Source organism: Nanorana parkeri, unplaced genomic scaffold, assembly GCF_000935625.1.
Source record: "Nanorana parkeri isolate BGI_ZX_2015 unplaced genomic scaffold, ASM93562v1 scaffold18, whole genome shotgun sequence".
NCBI classification, from domain to species: domain Eukaryota; kingdom Metazoa; phylum Chordata; class Amphibia; order Anura; family Dicroglossidae; genus Nanorana; species Nanorana parkeri.
Genome location: NW_017306286.1, coordinates 942,718 through 964,070, shown reverse-complemented (window position 1 = coordinate 964,070; position 21,353 = coordinate 942,718). Strand labels below are relative to the sequence as shown.

Here is a 21,353-nt window from a genome sequence, read left to right as displayed (position 1 = left end):
GCCTTATCTTTGATCTCATTGATGATCGGCTGTGACTAACATCAGGATTCAATGAGCTCATGCCTGCTCTGTGCTTCTACCCCATACCCCTGCCATGCCTATTACACCGCTGGGCTGCCTGCAGCAAGGGTGTGTTATATCGATGATACATAGGCGATACAAGCAGCGATCGGTGTGCAGCATGAAGGCTTGCATGTGTCGGGCTGAGACTATACAGGAGACAATGGGCTAAATAATGGCTCTAGTTGTGCTGCATTCATACCAGGATACAGTCTAGGGTTTTGGTATGAAAAGAACATAAACCAGTTGCACTTTCCCAAAATGCTGGAATGTACCCCATTTATACCCATGTACACATACATGTGTCTAAATATGCAGCTATAGATGGACAGCTGTTCCTGATCCGTGTAACTTCTGTCTGCCTGTGATGTAGGTATGTATGCCTTTTAGGTCAAATGTCCTAACTATCATTCTTTCTGTTCCCTGCTTGCCTCTTGTGTCCTGCATGGATTCTAATGAAGGAGGAGCCGTGGTATGTAACATGCTTGCGTGAATATTATTTTGGCATAAATTATTCATCTAATCCCTTCTGTTGCTGCCTTGTGTACACTGCAAGGTGCCTGGGGTGGGGGTACAGCCCTCCTCATTAGAGAGCGGTACAGATTGCAAAGATGGCTATTAACACTCAGCATTCTGCCACAAGATAAGCATACCAGGCTCTTCCTTGGCTACAGCTCTGACATACTTTTCCATGGTGCTGTGTAGTAGAATTATTATTTTTTTCCAAAAGTACAAAATTTGAGGGTGCCATTTGGGGTGCGTGCGAGGGTGCCGTGGGGGAGAGGCCGCGTGCGAGGGTGCCGTGGGGGAGAGGCAGCATTTGAGAGTATTGTGGAGGAATGGACTTATTTTGAGGGTGCCGTGGAGTAGAGGCTGCTTTGGAAGGTGCCGTGGAGGAATGGACGCATTTATGAGTGTCATGGTGTGGACACAGTAGGTTTTGGCCCACATGAAAAGCAGTTTTGGCTGCTGCAAATCATTTGAGTGTGATCTGTGGTTGGAATGTTGAGGAAGTTGATGCCTGGAGGTCTCGCACCGTTGGGGGTGTATTTTACCACTACCATTGCTTCAGGATGTAATGCATTATAAGTTATGTCGGGGACTGTCTTCAGTCCTTGTTCCTTACCCTCTGCAGAGACGGGAAAGGGTGTGTTTTATTGGCTCTTGGTATGTTAACTCTGTGTGCACTACTGATTGGCAAAGGGTGTGGGTGAGAACATGCGTACATTAACCCTGTACTATACTCCCTTGTTAACATTCAGGTATGTGAGCCAAGAGTAATCAGATCTTCATTTGATAAGTTGCAGGTTGATAAGCATGAGTTTTTAAATTAGGAGATGGAAATACATTTGCAAATTCCTCTGTAGTGTTTTTTTCCATGACCCTTTTTAAAAAGGAAACTGACGATCCCGATATGTTCCTACTTGTCAGACAGCTATTGAAGGGAGAGTTATTTTTAAAAAAAAAATGCTTTGCAAGGTTTCCCCATGAACTAAAAGGAAAAGCTCGTTTTTTATAAATGAGTTTTTTTTATAGAGCACAAGTTCAATATATCTCAGTGTGATCTTCCATACATTAGCATTATAAAACAGCACTGTGATCCTTCTATACAAACGTGTCTGCAGGCAGAACAGAAATGTTTTTATAGCTCATAGTTACTGTGGGCAATAACAGTATATTGAGATGCCTTTTATGTTTTTAATTGTACACAAGGCCCTTTTTGTTTAGAAGTCCATCAGTTCAAATGAAAATGTTTATTGGAAACCACAGGTTCATACCACCTTGGGACTAAGATGGTCCCAAGGGGGCCACACATTGCTCAACTGCAGCATTCCTCCAGCACTCGAGTAGTCCAAGGCGAATAGTCATGTTAATTTAAAATGAGCTGTGTTGGCCTGTGCTCATCTTATGTCTATGATCACCTTTATTTTAAATAAAAATGTGTGATGCTTCTTGCCGCCCGGTGAAAAATGACCTAACATCTGGGATGTGCCACATCAGCGCAGTTGTCTGTATGGGATTTCCATGTGTTTAACAGACTTCATACTTTTGATTTCTTGTAAAACAATTTAACTTCTAATAGGCTGTGTACTAAAATCAAATCGCCAAGATTATAATGTTACTCCGGCAAAGGAGTTTTTTCCTTTCCATTGCAGTAAAACAATTGGCAAATCCATTTTTTTATATCATTGTAAAAATTTTGACTTCAGAAAGTTTGAATTAAAAGTAGCTTGTAGGCCTTTGTGTTTCAAGAGGTATGCATAGCTGTTTGTGGAAACCTTCTGGGCCTGTTCACACGACGTCCGTATTCTGTGCTGGCCTGATCCGTACGCTCCTGCGCTAAAAATGCATCCCAATGTATCCCTATGTGTTTTATGGGCTACAGTTCTCACGTGCGCAGTCCGTTCGGGTTACGGCAGAAAAAATACTGCGTGTCTCATTTTGTTCGGTCGGGAAACGGTCCGAAAACGCGTCAAACGCACTGCAGCTAACATACTGACAGCCCCACTCCAGCAAAAAAATAATAGATATATATATATCTATATCTATCTATCTGGAACGCGAGAAAAACGCATAGCACGCGTCTGCAGATCCGCACCTAAACTGGACCTGATCAGTACCTGAAACTCGTGAACAGGCCCTCTAGGAAAAGGTTGTAAAACATTATATGCAAACTGTGACGCAAGTTAATACTGTGCTGATGTACTCACTGTAGAGTTTATATTTGTACTCAGTATTCCAGAATGATAGGTGAAAATGTACTTCTTTGAATGGTAAACCTTAGACCACATAGAACAGTGAGCAGGATGGCGATGGCAGCCTGAAACGATGATCATGTGAAGAGACTGCTTCCATGCAGCTATCCAGCTTGAACGTCTTTGTTGGACAGTTCCTAACCAAAGCCAGGACATCTGTTCCTGTTACTCATTTGGAGAATCTGCCCATCATCAGTGTTAGCCATTCATGTATGCTTAGAATACTAACATCTCAAGTTTGGAAAATGAAAAATACATTTAGATCTCAGAGTTTAGTGTTATTAAAGTCTACCTACGGTCTAAAAGTAACAATACACAGTGCCATATGCGGCCCCCAAACAGCCAGATTGCCACAGAGTGTGCAAAAAACAAACCTGTATATTGTTGGTAGAAATCTGACCAAATTGGATCATAAGCGCTTCTTCTTACAAGTTGCTAAACTGTCCAGATGCATCTTGGGAAATTGATATAATCAGTCTTGCTTTATTTTAAAATAACAATTCATGCCTCTTGCAAGCATTTTTGTTACCGTAAGATTACCTCTACCCAAAAATATGTTCCCATACGTTGATGTAATTTTAAAACGTTTTCCATTGCAGTCGTAGCTTCATTTAACTTGATGGGCTAAATGTGGGTCGTCCCACCAAAGTGCAGCATCCCAGGACTTTATCCTAACGTACTGCAATGCTGCTTGTTAAGGTCCACGCATCCTATTGCCGTTGTGTTTGAATAATACAGCAAGGCAACACGTGCATGTGAACTAGTCCTACATATTTATTAAAGGAGATGCCTAGTATTTTATACCCTTGTGCTCAAATAAGTATCTGATAATGGTCAGGTAGCCAGTACACCTAACAACTTAAAGTTAGGAGCGGAGGTAACACGGGTGATTGCAAGGTCACCCCCTCTGACTCCTAAACTACCTGTTCATTATATTGGACTTTCTAGGCCCTGAAATCTGCACTATTCTTTGTCTACCCCTGAAATGGTGTATAGTTATTTCTCGCTGCTCATGGTGGTTCTTAAAACTGTAAGTTTACACCTGGAAAGTTGTCATGAAAACCATGCACACTGCTTTCTTCAGTTTTAGTCAGCCCTGATCTTATTTGGTTTAATAGAAATGAGACTGCTTGAAACCAGAGCCTTGATTTGGACTGATGGAATCTTATATGTTGAGGTTCTTTTCTAATATTCAAAGGTGGAAAAACTAGTGTAGTATGTAGGAGCCACAGACTAGGATCAGGAAGGTACCTATAAAGAGAACCAGTTTTATGGAAGCTGTGCCTCAAAAAAGCAAGCGTTGGGGGTGGAGGCAGCTAAGAAAGTCACCAGTATTGCCTGTGGCACAGTTGAGCTAATGTTTTGTTTGTGTCAAGTCAGCCATCTTGGTAGAAGTGGGTCTTTGCTTCCTCATGCCATAGCTGCTCCAATGATTGCTTTAATAACTGGTGGGGTAATAATCAAAAAGCAATAGGTGAAGAAAGCACCAATCCCCAATGAATAAAGCAGGTAGATGCTGGCACTGGAAGTCCTTGGGTAAAGCAACTTCATTAAGCCTTCATGAGAAGTCAGCAGCACATGAGACTGTCAGAGGCAGTATTGCCTTTAAATGATTTCACATTGCCCAGTCCTTTGTCAGGAAGTGCAATGATACTACAATCTAACTACTCTAAATATGCCCTATAAGTTAGCAAATCTTTAATATGTGAATGTACCCATTTTTGTGAAGGCACTTAATCTTATATCTGCTTGGCTGCGTGAACTACCAATGATGTTTCTTTCAATGTGCCAGTTTATTGTTTATACTACATATTTGAACCCTTTTTATGTTTTTTTGACCTCCTACTGGTGCAATAGAATGCCTGACGCATGAATCAAATTTTATTAATGGTCAATTCACCTAAAACTAATCCTTGATGATGTTCCTGAGATAATTTTGGAAACATCTGTTCTTGTGTGTCCTAGTCTACACACCTGCTGGGTAAAATAACTTGGCAACCCCACTCTGTTTTCTGTTGCAGAGGAAAAAACAAGAACGGTCAGGAGGAATAATTTGGTTGCAGAATTGTGACTGGGCTTACCAGACGGATTTTTTTTTTGTCTGCTGAATATACCAAAAGCTAGAAGCAAGATTGCCACCAGATCCTGCCTATAACTAAAATTTCTGTTTTGGCTGGACTGATTCTTTAAAGAATTCTAGCCAAAAAGCTTTCAAATATGTTTTGTCGATGTATGTTTGCTTGGGTTTGCGATAAATCCTTTTTTTTTTTTTTTTGTGTGAGGTTAGCATGACCTAACTCGACATTACTGGCAAAATATGCATAGATCAGACATTTCTTGACTAAACCAGATGGATTATTTTGTATTTCACAATATGCACATCCTCTTTCACTTTAGTACATTCTTGCACACACGTTCTCTACCTTCCTTTATGCACACATTACATATATCGTACATTATCTATATCCTGGGACAAATCCCAGGAGCCAGCTAGCCAGTGCTCTCAAAAAATCATAAGTGGCTCCTGGCTTTTGAGGTTTACGCTAGTTGTCAATGGATCTGACATCTAAAAAAAAAATCCTGCTGCTTCCTGGATTGGACAGACTAGACCTTGAAAATTCCATACTGTATTCATTTGTCCTCCCCTGTCCTACACGCAGACTAGGGGTGGTATTGAAAGGTCAATCATTTTATATTGTTGCCATCTAAAAGTAAGTTTTTGGTTTTTTAATTCACTTTGTGGTTAGACTGTAGGAGTAATCTGAATCGGGACATATTGAGGCTAATTTACTAAAGGATTTGAGCACGTTCACAAAATGTGTGAATTAATTTAAGCTATCCAATTGAGCACCCACAATCACTGAAGGATGTTCCAGTTCTTTGCATGGGGATACGCAGCCTCCGTTTTATAACGTTGAGGTTCCCTGGAGGAGGCACTGTCAATCGTGCAGCTGGATCTGCCCTGTAAGGCGTTCAGTTGTCTCGTAGGGCAGCTAGAAGGGAAGAAATGAGGGTGTGCCTGGCTTCCTCCTTGGGTAAAACTAGAGCTTTCACAGACCGTGGCAACTCAGAAGATGGACAGGAGTAGTGTTGCCACTCTCAATAGGAGGGAAAAGTCCAGAGCTCGACTACTAAACTGATATTGGGATCTGTTAAATAGAGCCTCCTGAGATTCAGAGGCCCCAGAGCTCTGTAAAAGGTACGTTACAGCATATGTAGGTGCTTGGTTTCAGTGATATCAGGCTCTGTGCTTTGCAACCACTAGTTTTTAAAGATACTGTTCATGGAATTAACATATAATATATATATTTATTTTTTAAACAAATTTGGTTTTCAGTCTCTGCCCTTTCCTGCCAATGGAGTATGACTTTATGGTATACAGAAGCCATATGGGTGGATGTGGGCCATGGGCTCTGTCTGCAGTGTTTGTTTAAATAATCATAAATGACTGTGTTGCATGCTCTAATGTTCCATACCTAAAACAGCGGAAGCATATAGTTGCATACTTTCAGTATCTTGTTTATCCCATGGCTTTACAGCATCTTTACTCACTTCCCTATCTATAGTTCATTTCCTCCACGGTTTCCAAGAGGAAGCTTATGAAGAGATTAGTATAATTTAAATGCATTTTAACACATTCCATCCCATCTCTTTTCCTAGATCATGCAATTTAAACTTTCTATATTAGCATTATAAAATAATTTTCATACAGCACATCATTGCATTAGAGAAAATAGAAGTAGTTCTAGAGAAGACCCTCTGATAGCAGAACACAGATACAGCTGCTTTATGATTCTAGTTGTAGACCTCGATCAGCTAGAATTTTCCAGAGGAGGCCTCCAGTGGCACCCCCCAAGTTTCTTTAATGACAGACGTGCTTATGATCTTTTGAATGGTGATCTACAGTATTGTACCATGATTGAAGTTGGCCAATCATTTTCCAGTCACACTGTCTTTGATAGATTTGACATCATACAAAATTACCTTGATTGGGTGATTATCTTGTCTTGTGTGAAGTCAGACACTCCCAGCCAGTTATTCTTTGAGGAGCTAGCGACATGCTGGAAGGTTATTTGGCTCCTCTCTAAATTGTCCCTGTATATATGCATGTGAGATAGGGGCCTTAGATTGTAAGCTGTTTGAGGGCAGAGACTAATGTGAATGTGCTCTATGTAAAGCGCTGCGGAAATTGTCGTAATAGTGATCTCTGGCTGTTTTCCAGGTGACCACACTTTTTTTCTGAGATGAGGTGGGGGTGGGGAGCTGACCACCCTCCCTAGGCATAATCTGGCATGTTTTGATGGGTTATTGGGCTGATCACTTGTCTGACATTTTATGTCTGTGGCTATTATAATTTAGCTACTAATGTGTCCTCGTTTAACAGTGCTTTATCTCCCTGAGGGAGGCCACCATCGCATTTTAAGCATAATTAGTTTAATTCTGTCTTCATGCTGTGCTTTGTATGTTTTTACCTTGCTAGAATATAAAAAGTAAACTAGAGGTTACTTTAAAACTAGAACACAGCATGTGCACACGGAATACAGGCTTCTAAAGGTGGGTCACGTTGGGCCCTAAAAACCTTGGCACACTATTTTGCTAATACCAACTTAGGTAAGCTTTGGTCTGTGCCTCCTGCACCCTACTGATTTCTGGTGCAAACCCCCCACAGGGATAGGCCAGTACTGAAGCTTAGGAGGGAAAAGGTCAGAGCTCAACTATTAAACTGATATTGGGATGTGTTAAATAGTCTCCTGAGATTAAGAAGCCCCAGAGCTCTGTAAAAGGTACGTTAAAGCATATGTAGGTGCTTGGTTTCAGTGATATCAGGCTCTGTGCATTGCAACCACTAGTTTTAAAGATACTGTTCATGGAATTATTTGGAAATTAATCTAAAATGAGTTGCAGTCACTGGTTGGGTCAGTTGTCAGGGTTATTTTAAAGTGTAGCCCTCTTAATTATTGCTCTCCAAGTATTAAGACTCTTCCCTTTTTTTTCCCCCAGAAACCATGAGGCGTGTGGTGCGACAAAGCAAGTTCCGGCATGTCTTCGGACAGGCACTGAAGAATGACCAGTGCTATGATGACATCAGAGTTTCCCGTGTTACTTGGGACAGCTCTTTTTGTGCTGTAAATCCCAAATTTGTTGCCATAATAATTGAAGCCAGTGGTGGGGGAGCCTTCTTGGTATTGCCATTACAGAAGGTAAGTTGAAATAAGCTGGTTAAAGTAGACCTGTCATAATAGAAATGCAGGGGCTGCCATTGCTAAACTGACCCGGAGCTAGTATACAGATGAGGAAGTAAGAGAAAACACAGGTTAGGACGTTTGAAAAAAGTCTGCATGCTTGTCTTTGGTTCAGTGACTTGGAGTACTGACAAATTCACGTGAAAACCAGAAAAGTAGCATTTCAGAAAGGGATGGCAGACTCCATATTTTTTTTTCATGATGCAGTTTTCATTTATTTTCATCATATTGCTCTAGACAAAAAAAAGATGTGATTACCACTTGCTGGAAATGTTTTTTTTAATTAGTCTTTATGCTGTTATCCACTCTAAATAGCATAGTTACTTTCATTATTAATGAATTATTGTACTTTTAGCTGGTAAGAATATTATGATTTCTTTATATCTCTGCTGTATTGTATTTAGTCGTGTAATTATATCTAACCTTTTCTAGTACCAGCCTAAAAAGCATATATTGCTTCAACTCCTTTACATGTGCAGGGGAGTAGTCCAACAAGTATTTGACTTCAGTAGGAAATTCCTCTTTCTTTGCCCCAGGGAAGAAGTCAGCGTTGCTGACATCACTTTACAATGGCAGTTCAAAGATCAATGCATAAGCAGTTTATTTTCTTTAACTATATAATTTATGGAACTTAAAAGACTGTTCCATATTTTTTTCCTCTGCAGTATTTAATACATTCTCAAAAGAAAGTATTGGACTGCATTGGGAACCACTTGGTAACTACTAAATTGGAGCTCTGAAACCATGGCTTTTTTTTAATCAAAATGTATTTCTTATGCACATCACATTAGTTTGCTACTAAAGATAATCTAAATATGCCTAGGAGAATAAAGAGTGGCTCTTCAGCTTGTAACAATTATACTAAAATCTGATCATTCAGTTTCCCTTAGTTGTTGACAAACTATATAATGTCAAACCTATATTTTATAGGGCTCAGTGTTTGGAGCACCTGTTTGTGCACATTTGCCGTGACCATTATAAAGCCAACATATGTCTTATTGATGGGTTATCTGTAGTTTTTAATAAACAGATACTTGAATCTGATACTTTCATTATGATGCTGGGAACTGCTATAAAAATTTTTTAGTGAGGCGAGATCTCGCTGAGAGAAGGTTTTGCGTGATCTAGTCCATTAATGCACCATTGCAATGTCTTTGTGTGTAGCGTTGGCCTTCAGCATTGTGCAGAATTATAGTAGCAGCCTGCTACTATGTATGTGCACAGCTTTCAGGTGGTAATGTCGTTCAGATCCGATTTTTTTTTTTTTTTTTTAAATATTTCTGTAGTTTTTTTTAACTAGAACTATTAATAGTCTATTCTGCGGTGCCATGTCCCTCCTCCTCAGTCTCAGCACCTTCGCAATAATGGCTCCTACAGCATTGTAGATGTTTGAAACCCCCTCTATACACGCACACAGAATTAAATGTGCTCACAACGTGGCAGTCCTAAAAATACATACATACTGAAGGGAATTTTATCAAAATCTGGAGCAGTTACGCATGGCAACCAATCAGCATCTGTTTCATTTTCATATCTTAACTGAAGAGAGAAGCAGATTGTTTGTTTGCCATGGGCAACTGCTCCAGATTCTCTCTATTCCAGTTTTGATAAATTCCCCTCACTGTTTTTTCTTATGTACAGAGACTTGGGTTAGCTAGGTCCCGGCTGCATCTTTATGTCTCCATATTCACCAACTGTATGGTGTGTTAATACCTGTACCAATGTTGCTAGACTGATGTTCTGCAGATGTCTGTCAGCAATGGTAGCGCAGCAATAGCTTAGGGTGGGGGAAAAAAAAGCTCACCTACACAATGGTGATTGTGCTGTTGCTGCCAAAGCATTCTAAAGGACACTTAGACATGTGGCCGGACAATCTTCTATATGGTAAAGAAATCTTCTTTCCTCTTTACCCCCACCAATCTGATCCTGCTCTTCTTTCCCATCCTTGCAAACATGCTCATATTCTCCCTTGATTCCCCCACCAAACGATGCATTTTTTCTACCATTTCACTCTATCATGTCTTTGCTACTACCTCCAATTCCCATGCTTGCCACACCTTTCCTTAATCTGTGCTCTACCTTTCCCCTCTACCACTGATGTAGTGTGCCACTGAAAGGAATATATAGAGTAATGCAAGACATTATTCAATAAACAGGCTTATTTAGCTAGCATCCTTCTCTAGGTACAAGAATATAAATCAAGGGCCTTTCATTAAAGCTGGATGCACACCCATGTATTTTATCATGCTTGCCTTTCCATTGATTTCAGTAAAAAACACATGTGTCAAGAGGCAGACCTTGTGGGGAAAAAGCTAGTAAAATATCAGAATCCCCAGCTTCCACTCTTGGCGCCTAGGTTGTGGGGGTATTCCTCCTCATTGTATACAACTCGCTACCCCTTTTAATTTGCTGCATTATAGTATTAGAAAATAGACCTGCAGGGGAAAATTCATATACTTGCCAGACCACTGGCTTCCACACTGCAGAGGGTGATGTTACCATCCTTCCAGCATGATTGTGGGGAATATCCCAAATCTTGCAAGATCCTGCTCCAGGATCGTCTCATCAAATTTGGATTCCTTTTATTGTTCCCAGGATCTTCCCAAAAAGTGTAAAGAAAAGTGGAAGCGAGGCCTGAGGTGATGAGTGTCATGCTAGTCCACTTAAGGGAAAACTCTAAGACAACATTCACGATGTGTTTTTATATGCGCTTTAAAAGCTTTTGCAAATGCATTCATATGCATCTAATGATTTCTAGTGGATCTATTCGGTCCTTGCATTTAGATGCTTTTATGTGCACTATCTGTATTTTCCCAAAAAATAGAAGTCAGGTTCTATTTTAGAATCGATTTGAGCTTGTAAACACACCGAAACACATGCAAACGCGAGTTAACACGTTTTATTGCCAGGAATTGGTACCAGATTTATCTAAACACACGTGTGTAAACGCACAGACCCATGTAAATATCCGTCATTTAAAGCATCTAATACAATAAAAACAGCATCTAGCCTGACATTTTCCTCTGCCTATAGAGGACAAAAATGCAAGTAGCAAGTGTGAATGTAGCCTAAGACACATGTTGGCATGTTATGACAAGTGGGGAGGCAAGTGGAGTTCAGAGATTCAATGCCACATATCTAGCAAAGTTCTCCTTGATGTTCAACCTGCTGTGCTCTGGATCTTTTAAATTGAAGTAGCTGTGCCATATAGAAGTCTTTGAGGATTTCCTACGCAGGCTGAGCAGAACATATGGACTAACTGTCTGGGAACAAAGAAAGCAGAAGGAGTGAAACCTGAAAAGTTGTTGCAGCATATGTAGAAAAGGATGTCCTGGATCTATAGTCAAAACTTTACAGAAGGCTTAAAAGTGCCCTGGGGAGATTTCTCAACTTCCAATCCTGGAGTTGCAAGAGGAAATGAGAACATTCTCCAGGAAGCAAGAAACGTCCCCAAAGTGAGGGCAGTTCCCAGCTTAGACCGTTGTCACTCGAATAGGTGTCACCATTGGGTAGCTTACCCACCAGGCCAATTAGAAGGGGCACACGGCAAAAAAAAAACTTGCTGTCTAGCTCTCTCTATTCAAACTATATGTTCATACACTTCCCCAAAATTCACGGCAGAACTTTAAAAAGATACTGTCAGCTTATGAAGGACATTAGTCCCCCCTTGCACCGCTGGGTGGGAGGGAGCATGTGAACTGTTCATCGCTGATTGCAGAGGATGGAGTGGTAAAGGTAGGTGAGGGGAGTATAAGGCCTGGTTCACACCTGAACGTTTTGTAGCGCATTCAACGCTCTACAAAACGCTCAAACATCTAAATCCCATTGTATTCAATGGGTCTGGTTCACACCTTGCCGTATTTCCGCCCATCCGAACGCGATACAAAACGGCCTACGCCCAAAAAAGTACATGTACTTCTTTGGGGCGTTTTGGTCTCGCGCTTCCATTGGGATACAGCCAAGTAGCCCTGGGAAACGGGCGTTTGTCGCGCAGTTTTTACCGCGAATCGCGACAAGCGCGCATATTTAATACGCCTAGGTGTGAACCCAGCCTTAGGGTTACAAGAAATGATCTTTGCTCATGCAGAGTAAAGTGACATTCTCTGCAAATACAAATAGTAGAATTACAATAAAATCAGGATGCATAGCCCAGTTTTTCTTGATGTGCTGGTTGGTTCAGACCAACATAGACCGTATTCTTTTCCACGCACCTCAGACAGTGGAAGCATCATTTAAAGCTCTTGGTAAAAATTCATCAGGCTTTTTTTTTTCAGTACTAGGCTTTAAAAAAATGTTACCTTTTTGTTATCTGCTTGAAACATTGGTGGGGGGTTGCGTTTCGACCTTGTTTGGGTGTAAAATGGTCAGAAAGGTAAACATAGCCTTTAAGATGATCAGCACTGTGGAAATACAGCAATTGTGCAATCAGTACACCGCAGCTTTCTTGTTGACATGATGGGCGTTACCAGTTGCCACATCCCGGTTTATTCATATACAGAATGGTGGAATGGCGAACGACTCTTACCAGTGGGCACTCCTTTTTATCTGTCCTGTGTGTTACACATATTCCATGCTTCCCATTAATATTCGTGGCGCCTAGATTTGAGGTAGGCATCTGAATTTCATACTGTATTATATGGCCTCTAAAAACATGCATACTTTTCTGCATGTGAGATGCACACATGTATATGATATGCATTTCTATTCATTGTATGTTTCATTCTTGCATGTGCAAGTTAATGATTGCTCAAACCCTTCTTGGTAATATCTTTTGTTCCTTGGGAGATGAAGGTTTAATGGTCCCTTTTGTTTCTTGCTTCTAAAGGCCTCACCCGTATGTGTGTCCTTTTAAAGGGCACAAAAGGTTAACAAGTTGGCCTTTATCATGGATTATAGATTTCATTATTGGAATACATAACATTTGCGGCACAACAAAGTCTATCATTATGTTCATTATCACTAATAGTAACACATGAAGAGACATACTTTTTATATCCCCTGTGGCCTATAAAATTAGTGTCACTGGAAATTCTAGTTTTTCAAGAGATTTTCGTAAGTGTTTGATATATAGAATGCTAAAATGATGGTAATGCTTCTGTGTGCTCGCAAAGCCCTGATGTGTGTGCAAAATAAACAATGGAAGTCTAAAATCATCAGGGTGCATAGTCCCATTTTGCTCCATGGACTGGTTGGTTCAGACCAACTCAGGTATGGTTATTTATTTTCCATTTACCTCAGACACACTAGCACAGTTGCAGTGTCATTTCAAGCTCTTAGTAAAGATTTATGACAAAAAAAGCACCTTGGGATTTTTGGGTATCAAGATAATAGTTCGATAAACACAAGATCTAAAATCCATATCTTTCATTATTTTTTTTGTCATTAAAATCCTAGCCAGTAATCTAAAGCTGGCAACATAAACATTAACTTCTTGCTGATCTGCAATAAATGACATTAACATTTGGTGCTGCCCCTTGGATGTCTCCTGGGGTTCCATTGCTTGCCTCGGTGTATTTGGGTTTATAGACACACGGATTGCTCAAACGATTCTGTAATTGCTGATTGCATAGCCTGCTTTTTCTCCTGAATTGAAATCGGTTCACAAACAAGTCTAGTCCATCGTGGTTCCAACATGTAATCAACACCAAGACGCAGCTGAAAAATGGTAGATATGTAAAAGGGGAGGTTTCTCTATTTTGTCTTTAAGAGTTATCCGCTTTAGATTCTTTCATATGGATTTAAGGAAAAAGTGACTACAAATCTATAGATTTTAGACATGTTTTTATCTGACTAATATATTGCAAAAAATCCCAATGATGTGCTCCCCCCCCCTCCCCCCCATATATTCTTGATATGTCATTCTGAGGTGATGGTACATCCTCCACCGATACCAATAGGGGGGCTTTGTGACATTTCCTTGCGTTCTCTTTCTTGTTAAACAGGCTTTTTGCTATTTTTGTAGCACTATTCCAGTTTACTTTTTATGTGTTCTATAATCTTTTATGACCGGTAGCCAAATTAAGGCAAATAAGTGTTCAGACATTGTAGCTGAACGTAGCTTTATTCTAAATTTGCATGTCCCATATTGTACACAAAATATATACACCGCTGCCTACTTTTGAACCTGGGGCTCGGTATTCATAAACTCTTTTCCTCAGGGGCGGACAGAAACAGCAGGATTTATTTTAGAAGCGTCTCCATTGACAACACCTAGAGAGAACCCCAGAAGTGAGATGCCAGCTTTCATTTTTAGAAGCATTGGCTACCTGGGATTTGTTCAGCCCTGTCCTAACCAAGTTTAACGAACCATAGATATTTGCAGAAGAATGCATTTACCTCCAGAATATCCTATCATTTTCATATATCCAGTATATATTCTATAATTTCCAAATTCTACTTTCATGTTGCCACTGTGCAAATCCGCCTCTTTCTGGTCCTTCTCCAGTGGGATCCCACCTGCAACACACACAAAGGTCTTTCTCCTGCATACCTTCTCTAGCACACACTCTCCATTTTACTTTCCAGAGACTTCTCAGTCTACAGTCACACAATCCTACCACACTAACTGCATATTGAATGCTGTCCATGTCCTCCCCATAGACTTTGCACACTGGGACCAGACAGTCTTGGAGGTTCAACAGACGCAACATTCTCATTGCTTTTTCAGCATGTGGTCTAGGACTGTTTGCTGGTATCCTGTTCCCAGCGCCAACATCACTTCCGAGTATCCATACCAGCAGATAGATGGCCCCTCGAGTACACAAAGCTCTCTAGCCAGTTTTACACCAGCAGAGTATGAGCATTAACCCATCAGTAACCAAGTCCCCCCTATTTATAAGTGTTAATCCCTCGGGGTCCTTTTTGCAGTTTGTGATGCATTAACACTTTATCAATTTTTGGTGTATGCGCATGTACCCCCTCAGTGACCTGTTCCCAGAATATAAGCATTACCTCTAAGAGCCCAGCACAGGTGCTATAACCCCTTAAAACCTAGTCCTCGACCCATGTTCATTATCTCCTCAGTGCTGAGCTCCAAGCATGCATGTGACAGACTTGGCACCCAGTGTCCAGCTCGTTTATGTTAACTCCTCAGAACCCATTCTTCTGCATATGCATTTACCCTTCAGCAGTCAGTCCCCAGCTCATGTCTAATAACCCCTCTGCTTTGCACATGTGTTAACCCTCACCACTCAGTCTCCAATGTTTGTTATAACCCCTCACACTTATTCAGTGCATAATCCAGCACTACCTCCACTGTCTGTACTCCATGACACAATCGCTACTAATACATTTTGGTGTCTCCTTTTCAACCTCCATTGTCCCCAGTTCTACTAATGTCTCCTGTTTAAGTATGCTCCCCACCACCTTCAGTCTGTGGTACTACGGAATTCCTGCCACCTCCATTGCCTTTAACCTGCTTTTTCTGGACACCAATTTTATTCTGTATTACTTGTCTGTAAAACAATCAGTGTGAAGAGCTCAGCTCACATACTGCTCTATCTTTAGTTTTGTAAATGGTTACCAAATGCATTATGGGGCACTTTTCTTTACCCCATTATTCATCTGTATGACCATGACCGTATTTTTTAGTGATTTTGCTACTAATTATGGAAAGATCAATAACCACCCTTTTGTGAGTCAAAAGATTTGTTGTTCCCGCTTTCATATTCGCCACAGTCTTCTCCTGCATGTAATGCCCACTGTCGGTGGGATAACAATAGCTATAGCAGCCCACGGGGTTGGTGTGGGGCCTAGGGGTGAAAAGGAGCTCCATTGGTGGTCATGAGGCAAATTAAACTTCAAAAACCTGTGTGCATATGAAGGTAACACAAATCCAGTACTGTATCATTAAAGGAGAACTGGGGTTAAGGCTTTCCCCCATAGTTCTCCTTAGGGTAACGGGAGGACGCAAACTAGCGTCCTCCCGTCACCCTAGGCTCAGTATACCGCGAGCTGTAGCTGTCGGCTAGAACTATGAGGTGAGTCAAAAGCACTCGCCGCATAGTTCTCTAAGGATTGCAGAGAATTCTGTTGACACGGACTCTGTACACGCGTTGACATTTCCATTCAAGAACAGTTGACCTCAGTAGCACAGGAGAAGACTTCAGAATTGTTGTCCCTAGATTCCAGTTGTAGGTCTGCAATAAGGATAATTTATTTAGCTGTCTTCGTGGTGTAGATTTATTGCCCTCAGAACTTCTGATTTATCCTGGCAAGCAGTTGAATCTTAAATGCATTCAAGTTACCTTAACGATTAACAAAAATGTATCATATCCGGTTATTACCCAGCTGTAGATCCTCAAATTATCTCTGAATTGGTGCTATCACTGTCCCTTCTGGAGGGTGGCTACTTTTCTTCCCCATGGTCCCTGTGTGTGTGTTATAAAGTAGGCACCGCTCCCAAGCTCACTCCTGTGATGGACTACAATCTCATGTTCAGTTTACTAATATTGAGACTGTAGTCCATCATGGGCATGAACTTGGAGTGGTGCCTACTTTATATCACACACACAGGGACCATGGAGAAGAAAAGTAGCCACCCTCCAGAAGGAAGGACAGTGTCGGCACCAATTCAGAGATGATTTGAGGGTCTACAGCCGAGTGATACACAGATAAGATATGTTTGTGTTCAGGTTATAGAGTAGAGTGTAATGGTAATTATTATTGCTACCACAACTCGACTTTTGTTCCTTTTTCTTTATTCTTGCTGCAATGGTGGGATGATATAGAACTTACACTGATCTCTGAGGTCAGAGGTGCTAAAGACTTGTGAGCTGCTAAGGACAGAGTGGTCAGCTGGAAAATGTCAAAAGTTCCATGCAATAATGGCTCCTCTTAACTGACAACTTTTTCCACCGTGCTGGTCCCTAGTAATGTACTGGTATGATCACTGTTCTCCTGCTACCTGTCCTTGGTTTAGACATACTTTGTTATAATCAAGTGACGCAGAGGGGCCCCATAATGTGTAGTTAGGGTCCTGCCCACTGTCATACCTTTTCACAATCATCTTCTGTACGTACTGCCTACTGTCATGCCGCCCACACTTTTCTTTTGCACATACTTCACTGTCATGCCCCCTGCATCCCTCTCCTGCACATCCCACTGTCATGCCCACTGCATTCCTCTCCTGCACATCCCACTGTCATGCCCACTGCATCCCTCTCCTGCACATACTTTCCACTGTCTTGCTCTCTGCATCCCTCTCCTGCACTCCTGCTGTCATTCCCTCTGCACTTCTCTCCGGCACATACTTCCCACTGTCATGCCCTCTGCACTCCTCTCCTGCATATCCTGCCTGCTAGAACACTTATTTAGCATTGTTTGTTATATCCTCAACATTTCCTGTTCTGGAGCGGGCACATGTTTGCTAGTGTCTATTTAAGCAGAATTACAGGTGAAAGTTATACGATTCCTTCCTGATTTTTCCATACAGTAGATCTGGGGGAAGCTTTTTTTGTAATACAGGATTATTAACCACTTGAATTTTGAACTTGAGAGATGTACTAAAAAAACTAACCAAAGTTTTTTAGGACACATCTATTATGTCCATTCTGAGTGACCAAATTCCAAAGTAACAGCCGGTAACTGCTTTGTAATACACTGCAGGAGCGGCTGTCAAAATGCAGTGTAAGATGAGCCTTCCAGTGACTATGTAGTTGTGCCAGAACAATCTGTTTTCTTTGGGTTTTTTTAAGGAATGCTACTGGGCCCACTATTAAAGCAAATCCAAATTTCTTTTAACGGGGAGCATGTAACGCTCTTCCTCCATCAGTGCTAGTGATTGGCTGTTCAGGTAGCGGGTGCCATCAGAATCCTCATGCACACCACAGGGTTTCGGGTGCTATCAGAATCTTCATGCACGCACACCACAGGGTTTCAGGTAGTTGGGGCTACCAGAATACTCATGCACACACACCACAGGGTTTCAGGTAGTTGGGGCTACCAGAATACTCATGCACACACACCACAGGGTTTCGGGTAGTTGGGGCTACCAGAATACTCATGCACACCACGGGGGTTTCAGGCAGTTGGGGCTACCAGAATCCTCATGCACACCCAGGCTTTCAGGCAATCTGTTATGTGCTACGTTTCCAGCAGTAGGTGTAGAATGTGAACTTTCAGTCTGCATATGTCATGACAATCTAAGCCGTACTCTGACATCTTGCTTTTTGTAAATGGGTGAGGTTCTTGCAGATTTTATTTAGAAAGGCTTCCTGGTTTGTTTTTACCTGCAATTGTGTTTTCTGGATTGCAATGCCTGGGGTAATGCAGTGGATGATGTATTGGGGTAAAGTGATGGTTGTGTTCTTTTTACAGAGAGCAGGAAATCTGCAAGCACAGGAAAAAGTATATATGGATTTGCGTGCACAGCAAACTCTTTGGAGACTGTGGCTTGCTGTAACAGGAAGGCAGAATTGACATTTGGGTCACTTCCTCATATTCTCTTCATACTTCTCATTTATAAATGTTTGACATCTATTGAACATTTTGCTTGTTTCTGTCTAGGGATAAACGTGTGTGTGTGTGTGTGTATATAATAAGTATCGATTTGGAGGGTCTGATGTACATAGGGAAACTTGTATACAACCTTTATGTGCAGAAAACATTCCTGTTTCTATTTTTGTTTGTGGTAAAGGTATACATTAAAGAAGAATGGCTGGATTTTTAAAATCTTTGCGGTGGGGCTACCCCCCGCACTGCTCGTTTTGGTCTAGGGACGAAAATAAAGAAATAATCCCAGATCTTCCGTTCTGCAGCAGACGGCACTCGCCTGTCTCCCCCTCTGCGTCAGTGGTGGAATGTCCCTCGGCTTCCTCGTTCTAATGAACTGCATTAGATGTGATGACATCACTGGTCCTTAGACCACTGGAGCCTGGGGGAGAAGAGGCTGCAGAGACCGGTCTAGCAGCCTGGCTGTACCAAGGATTGGGTATTTCTCATCTCTTGCCCCCAAGACAAAATGAGTACTTTTGTCCTCCGTGTGGGCCCAGGACTGGGTCTCTGTGGCTGGATCAGAGGGAGATCAGCACACGTTTACCGGCTGATCTCCTTTCCAATCTCTGGACCCGGAAGTGATGTGTATTTCGTCTTTTCCTGTTTTAGCCTGTCACTTCTCCGGCTGCTGTACCCAGGAGATGTCAAGCGAAGCAGATCTCTGCTTTATCTGCTTCTTTGGGGTCCCTTGGTGACATTAGCGGTCTAATAGACCCCTGATCCCTCCATAAAAAGGGACCTGTCACGGTATCTGTACTATCACTTAGGGGGCATGTTAGCCCGTCGGTGATGGCAATAAAGTGAAGTGTACAAAAAAAAGAGAAAATTAGTCGCATATTGAACAGTTTTAAAGTCCCACATACACGCACATACAAACTTAAACACGCGTTGGCTGCGCCTATGTGCAGAAACTACAATTGCGCCACACTTTCTGTATCAGAACAAACAGCATGCAAGCAATAATTCTAGGGCCATTAATCACTGTTAAAACTAAATTTAAATGAGCGGTAAAAGCTTTTAAAGCGTCACCTATGGGCAATTTTGTTTTTTTGGCGGTTTTACTGGCGCACACAATTTTTAAGGTGTGACATGTTTGAAGTCTATTGAACCAACAACCCCATCTTATTAAAAAATTGGGTAATGAATGTTTCATAACATAACATGGGGAAATCTGTTTTTTTCTTTTTTTCTTTTCTTTTTTTCTGTACTTATCTTTTATATAGAAAAAAAGAAACTGGTGATTTTATATACCACCAAAAGAAAGCTCAGTGGAGGAATTTATCAAAACTGGAGCAGACCGAACCTGAAGTAGTTGCCCGGGGCAACCAATCAGCTTCTCTCTTCAGTTAAGATTTGAAACTGAAAGCTAGTAGCCGATTGGTTGTCATGGGCAGCTGCTCCAGTTTTGATAAATCCCTCCCATGTCCCAGAATAATATAACATTTATTTCAGTACGGAGTTGCATGCCGGATATATGTCAAAGTACGGCAGCGCTGAATACTGAAAAATGGTCTGGCCAGGAAGGGGACTTAACACCCCGGGCTTCAAGTGGTCACGCATGTCCATGCTATCCAGCTGAAATCCAGTTCTGCAGGCCTTCCTCAGATGTCTGGGGTTTTCCCATCTGCTTTAGTACTCGAGGGTCAACATCTCCAAACCCATTGTGATAAATATAATTAAAATTGCTGTGATAAGATCGCTTTCCCTAGAAATGGTCACAGAAGCTTTTTTCTTTCTTTTCAGATGTGTGATTTTTACGGTTTGACCCTGCAAGTGCTGCATGTTAGAAAAATAAAAAGTCTAGCCTGCCCTGCAATTCATGTAACTGGACTAAAAACCGCCCGTGGTTTTTTTCCATCTAGAGTAGGAGAGAAATGGTTAAATGACCACGCTGCTGTGTCTATGCCTACAAAGCACACACCCAGACTTGTCATCGCAGCCCGGAGACAGTGCAGCCAATGAGCACGCAGCGCAGGGAGCAGGGATTGTATGCCTGTCAGGGTTCAAATCATCCATGGCCTTATATGGTAAAATTTACTGTCTGGGCTTAGGGAGTGCTGTGGTGTGGACCTGAGGGGAGGAGGCAATATGCATACTCATAGACTAGATCCTTGAATGATCGCCTGCACAGCCACAATAGTATCCGTTCTTCCTACAGTCCTCCTCGCTGTGTTAGGGAGTCAGTTCTGTGTAATGCAGCTTTACAAACCTGGATTGCACAGGAAGTGGGCAGATGCTGACTTGTCCTCTCCAAACCTTCATTCTGTGTGTTCCTGAGTTAGCAAGTCCAAATGATCTTTTCTTTTTTTTATTACTCATATGAAGATTGTTTTTCTGAGTGAGCAGCATTTTTAACAGATGTTCCGTATTACATTTATGTGTATATGTTTGTGGAATGACCACAGACAATAGTGTAATCAGGTTTTTCTACTTAAAGTATGGCAAAAATTAAGACTATCGCTGTCACTGCTGCAAACCTTGTGGATTAATCTTCCGACCCGTTCAAAGTAAAGATATATTATATATACACACAGACAAATGGTATGTGTGTATATATCTATATATGGATATATATCTATATCTATATATCTATATACATTTTTTTACAAGGTGTATTTAAATAAATGTGCCAGGCTGAACGGGTAAAGATCTGTCCTGATTATAGTTCAGAAGCAATTGCTTTTCCAGTCTAGATGCAGATTTCCACTGAATAGGATAGAGCTATATGTACATAGACTGTGTGTGTGGGCATTTTAGAACCCTTTTGAAGTTTCCACTGCAGGTCCTGTTAATGCTGTAT

The 21,353-nt window shown here is 41.4% G+C and overlaps 1 protein-coding gene across 2 annotated transcripts in view; it reads left to right on the top strand.

The window, feature by feature from the left end:
* Nucleotides 1-21,353, top strand: part of CORO1C (coronin 1C) — a 48,611-nt gene that overhangs the window by 445 nt on the left and 26,813 nt on the right. The window contains exons 2-3 of one of the 2 annotated variants that reach the window (XM_018560812.1): nt 522-532; nt 7,818-8,017. In XM_018560812.1, the coding sequence (XP_018416314.1) occupies nt 7,823-8,017 (195 nt within the window). In that variant the 5' untranslated portion in view covers nt 522-532; nt 7,818-7,822. The remainder of the gene's footprint in view (nt 1-521; nt 533-7,817; nt 8,018-21,353) is intronic. The other variant, XM_018560819.1, reaches the window with a different exon arrangement.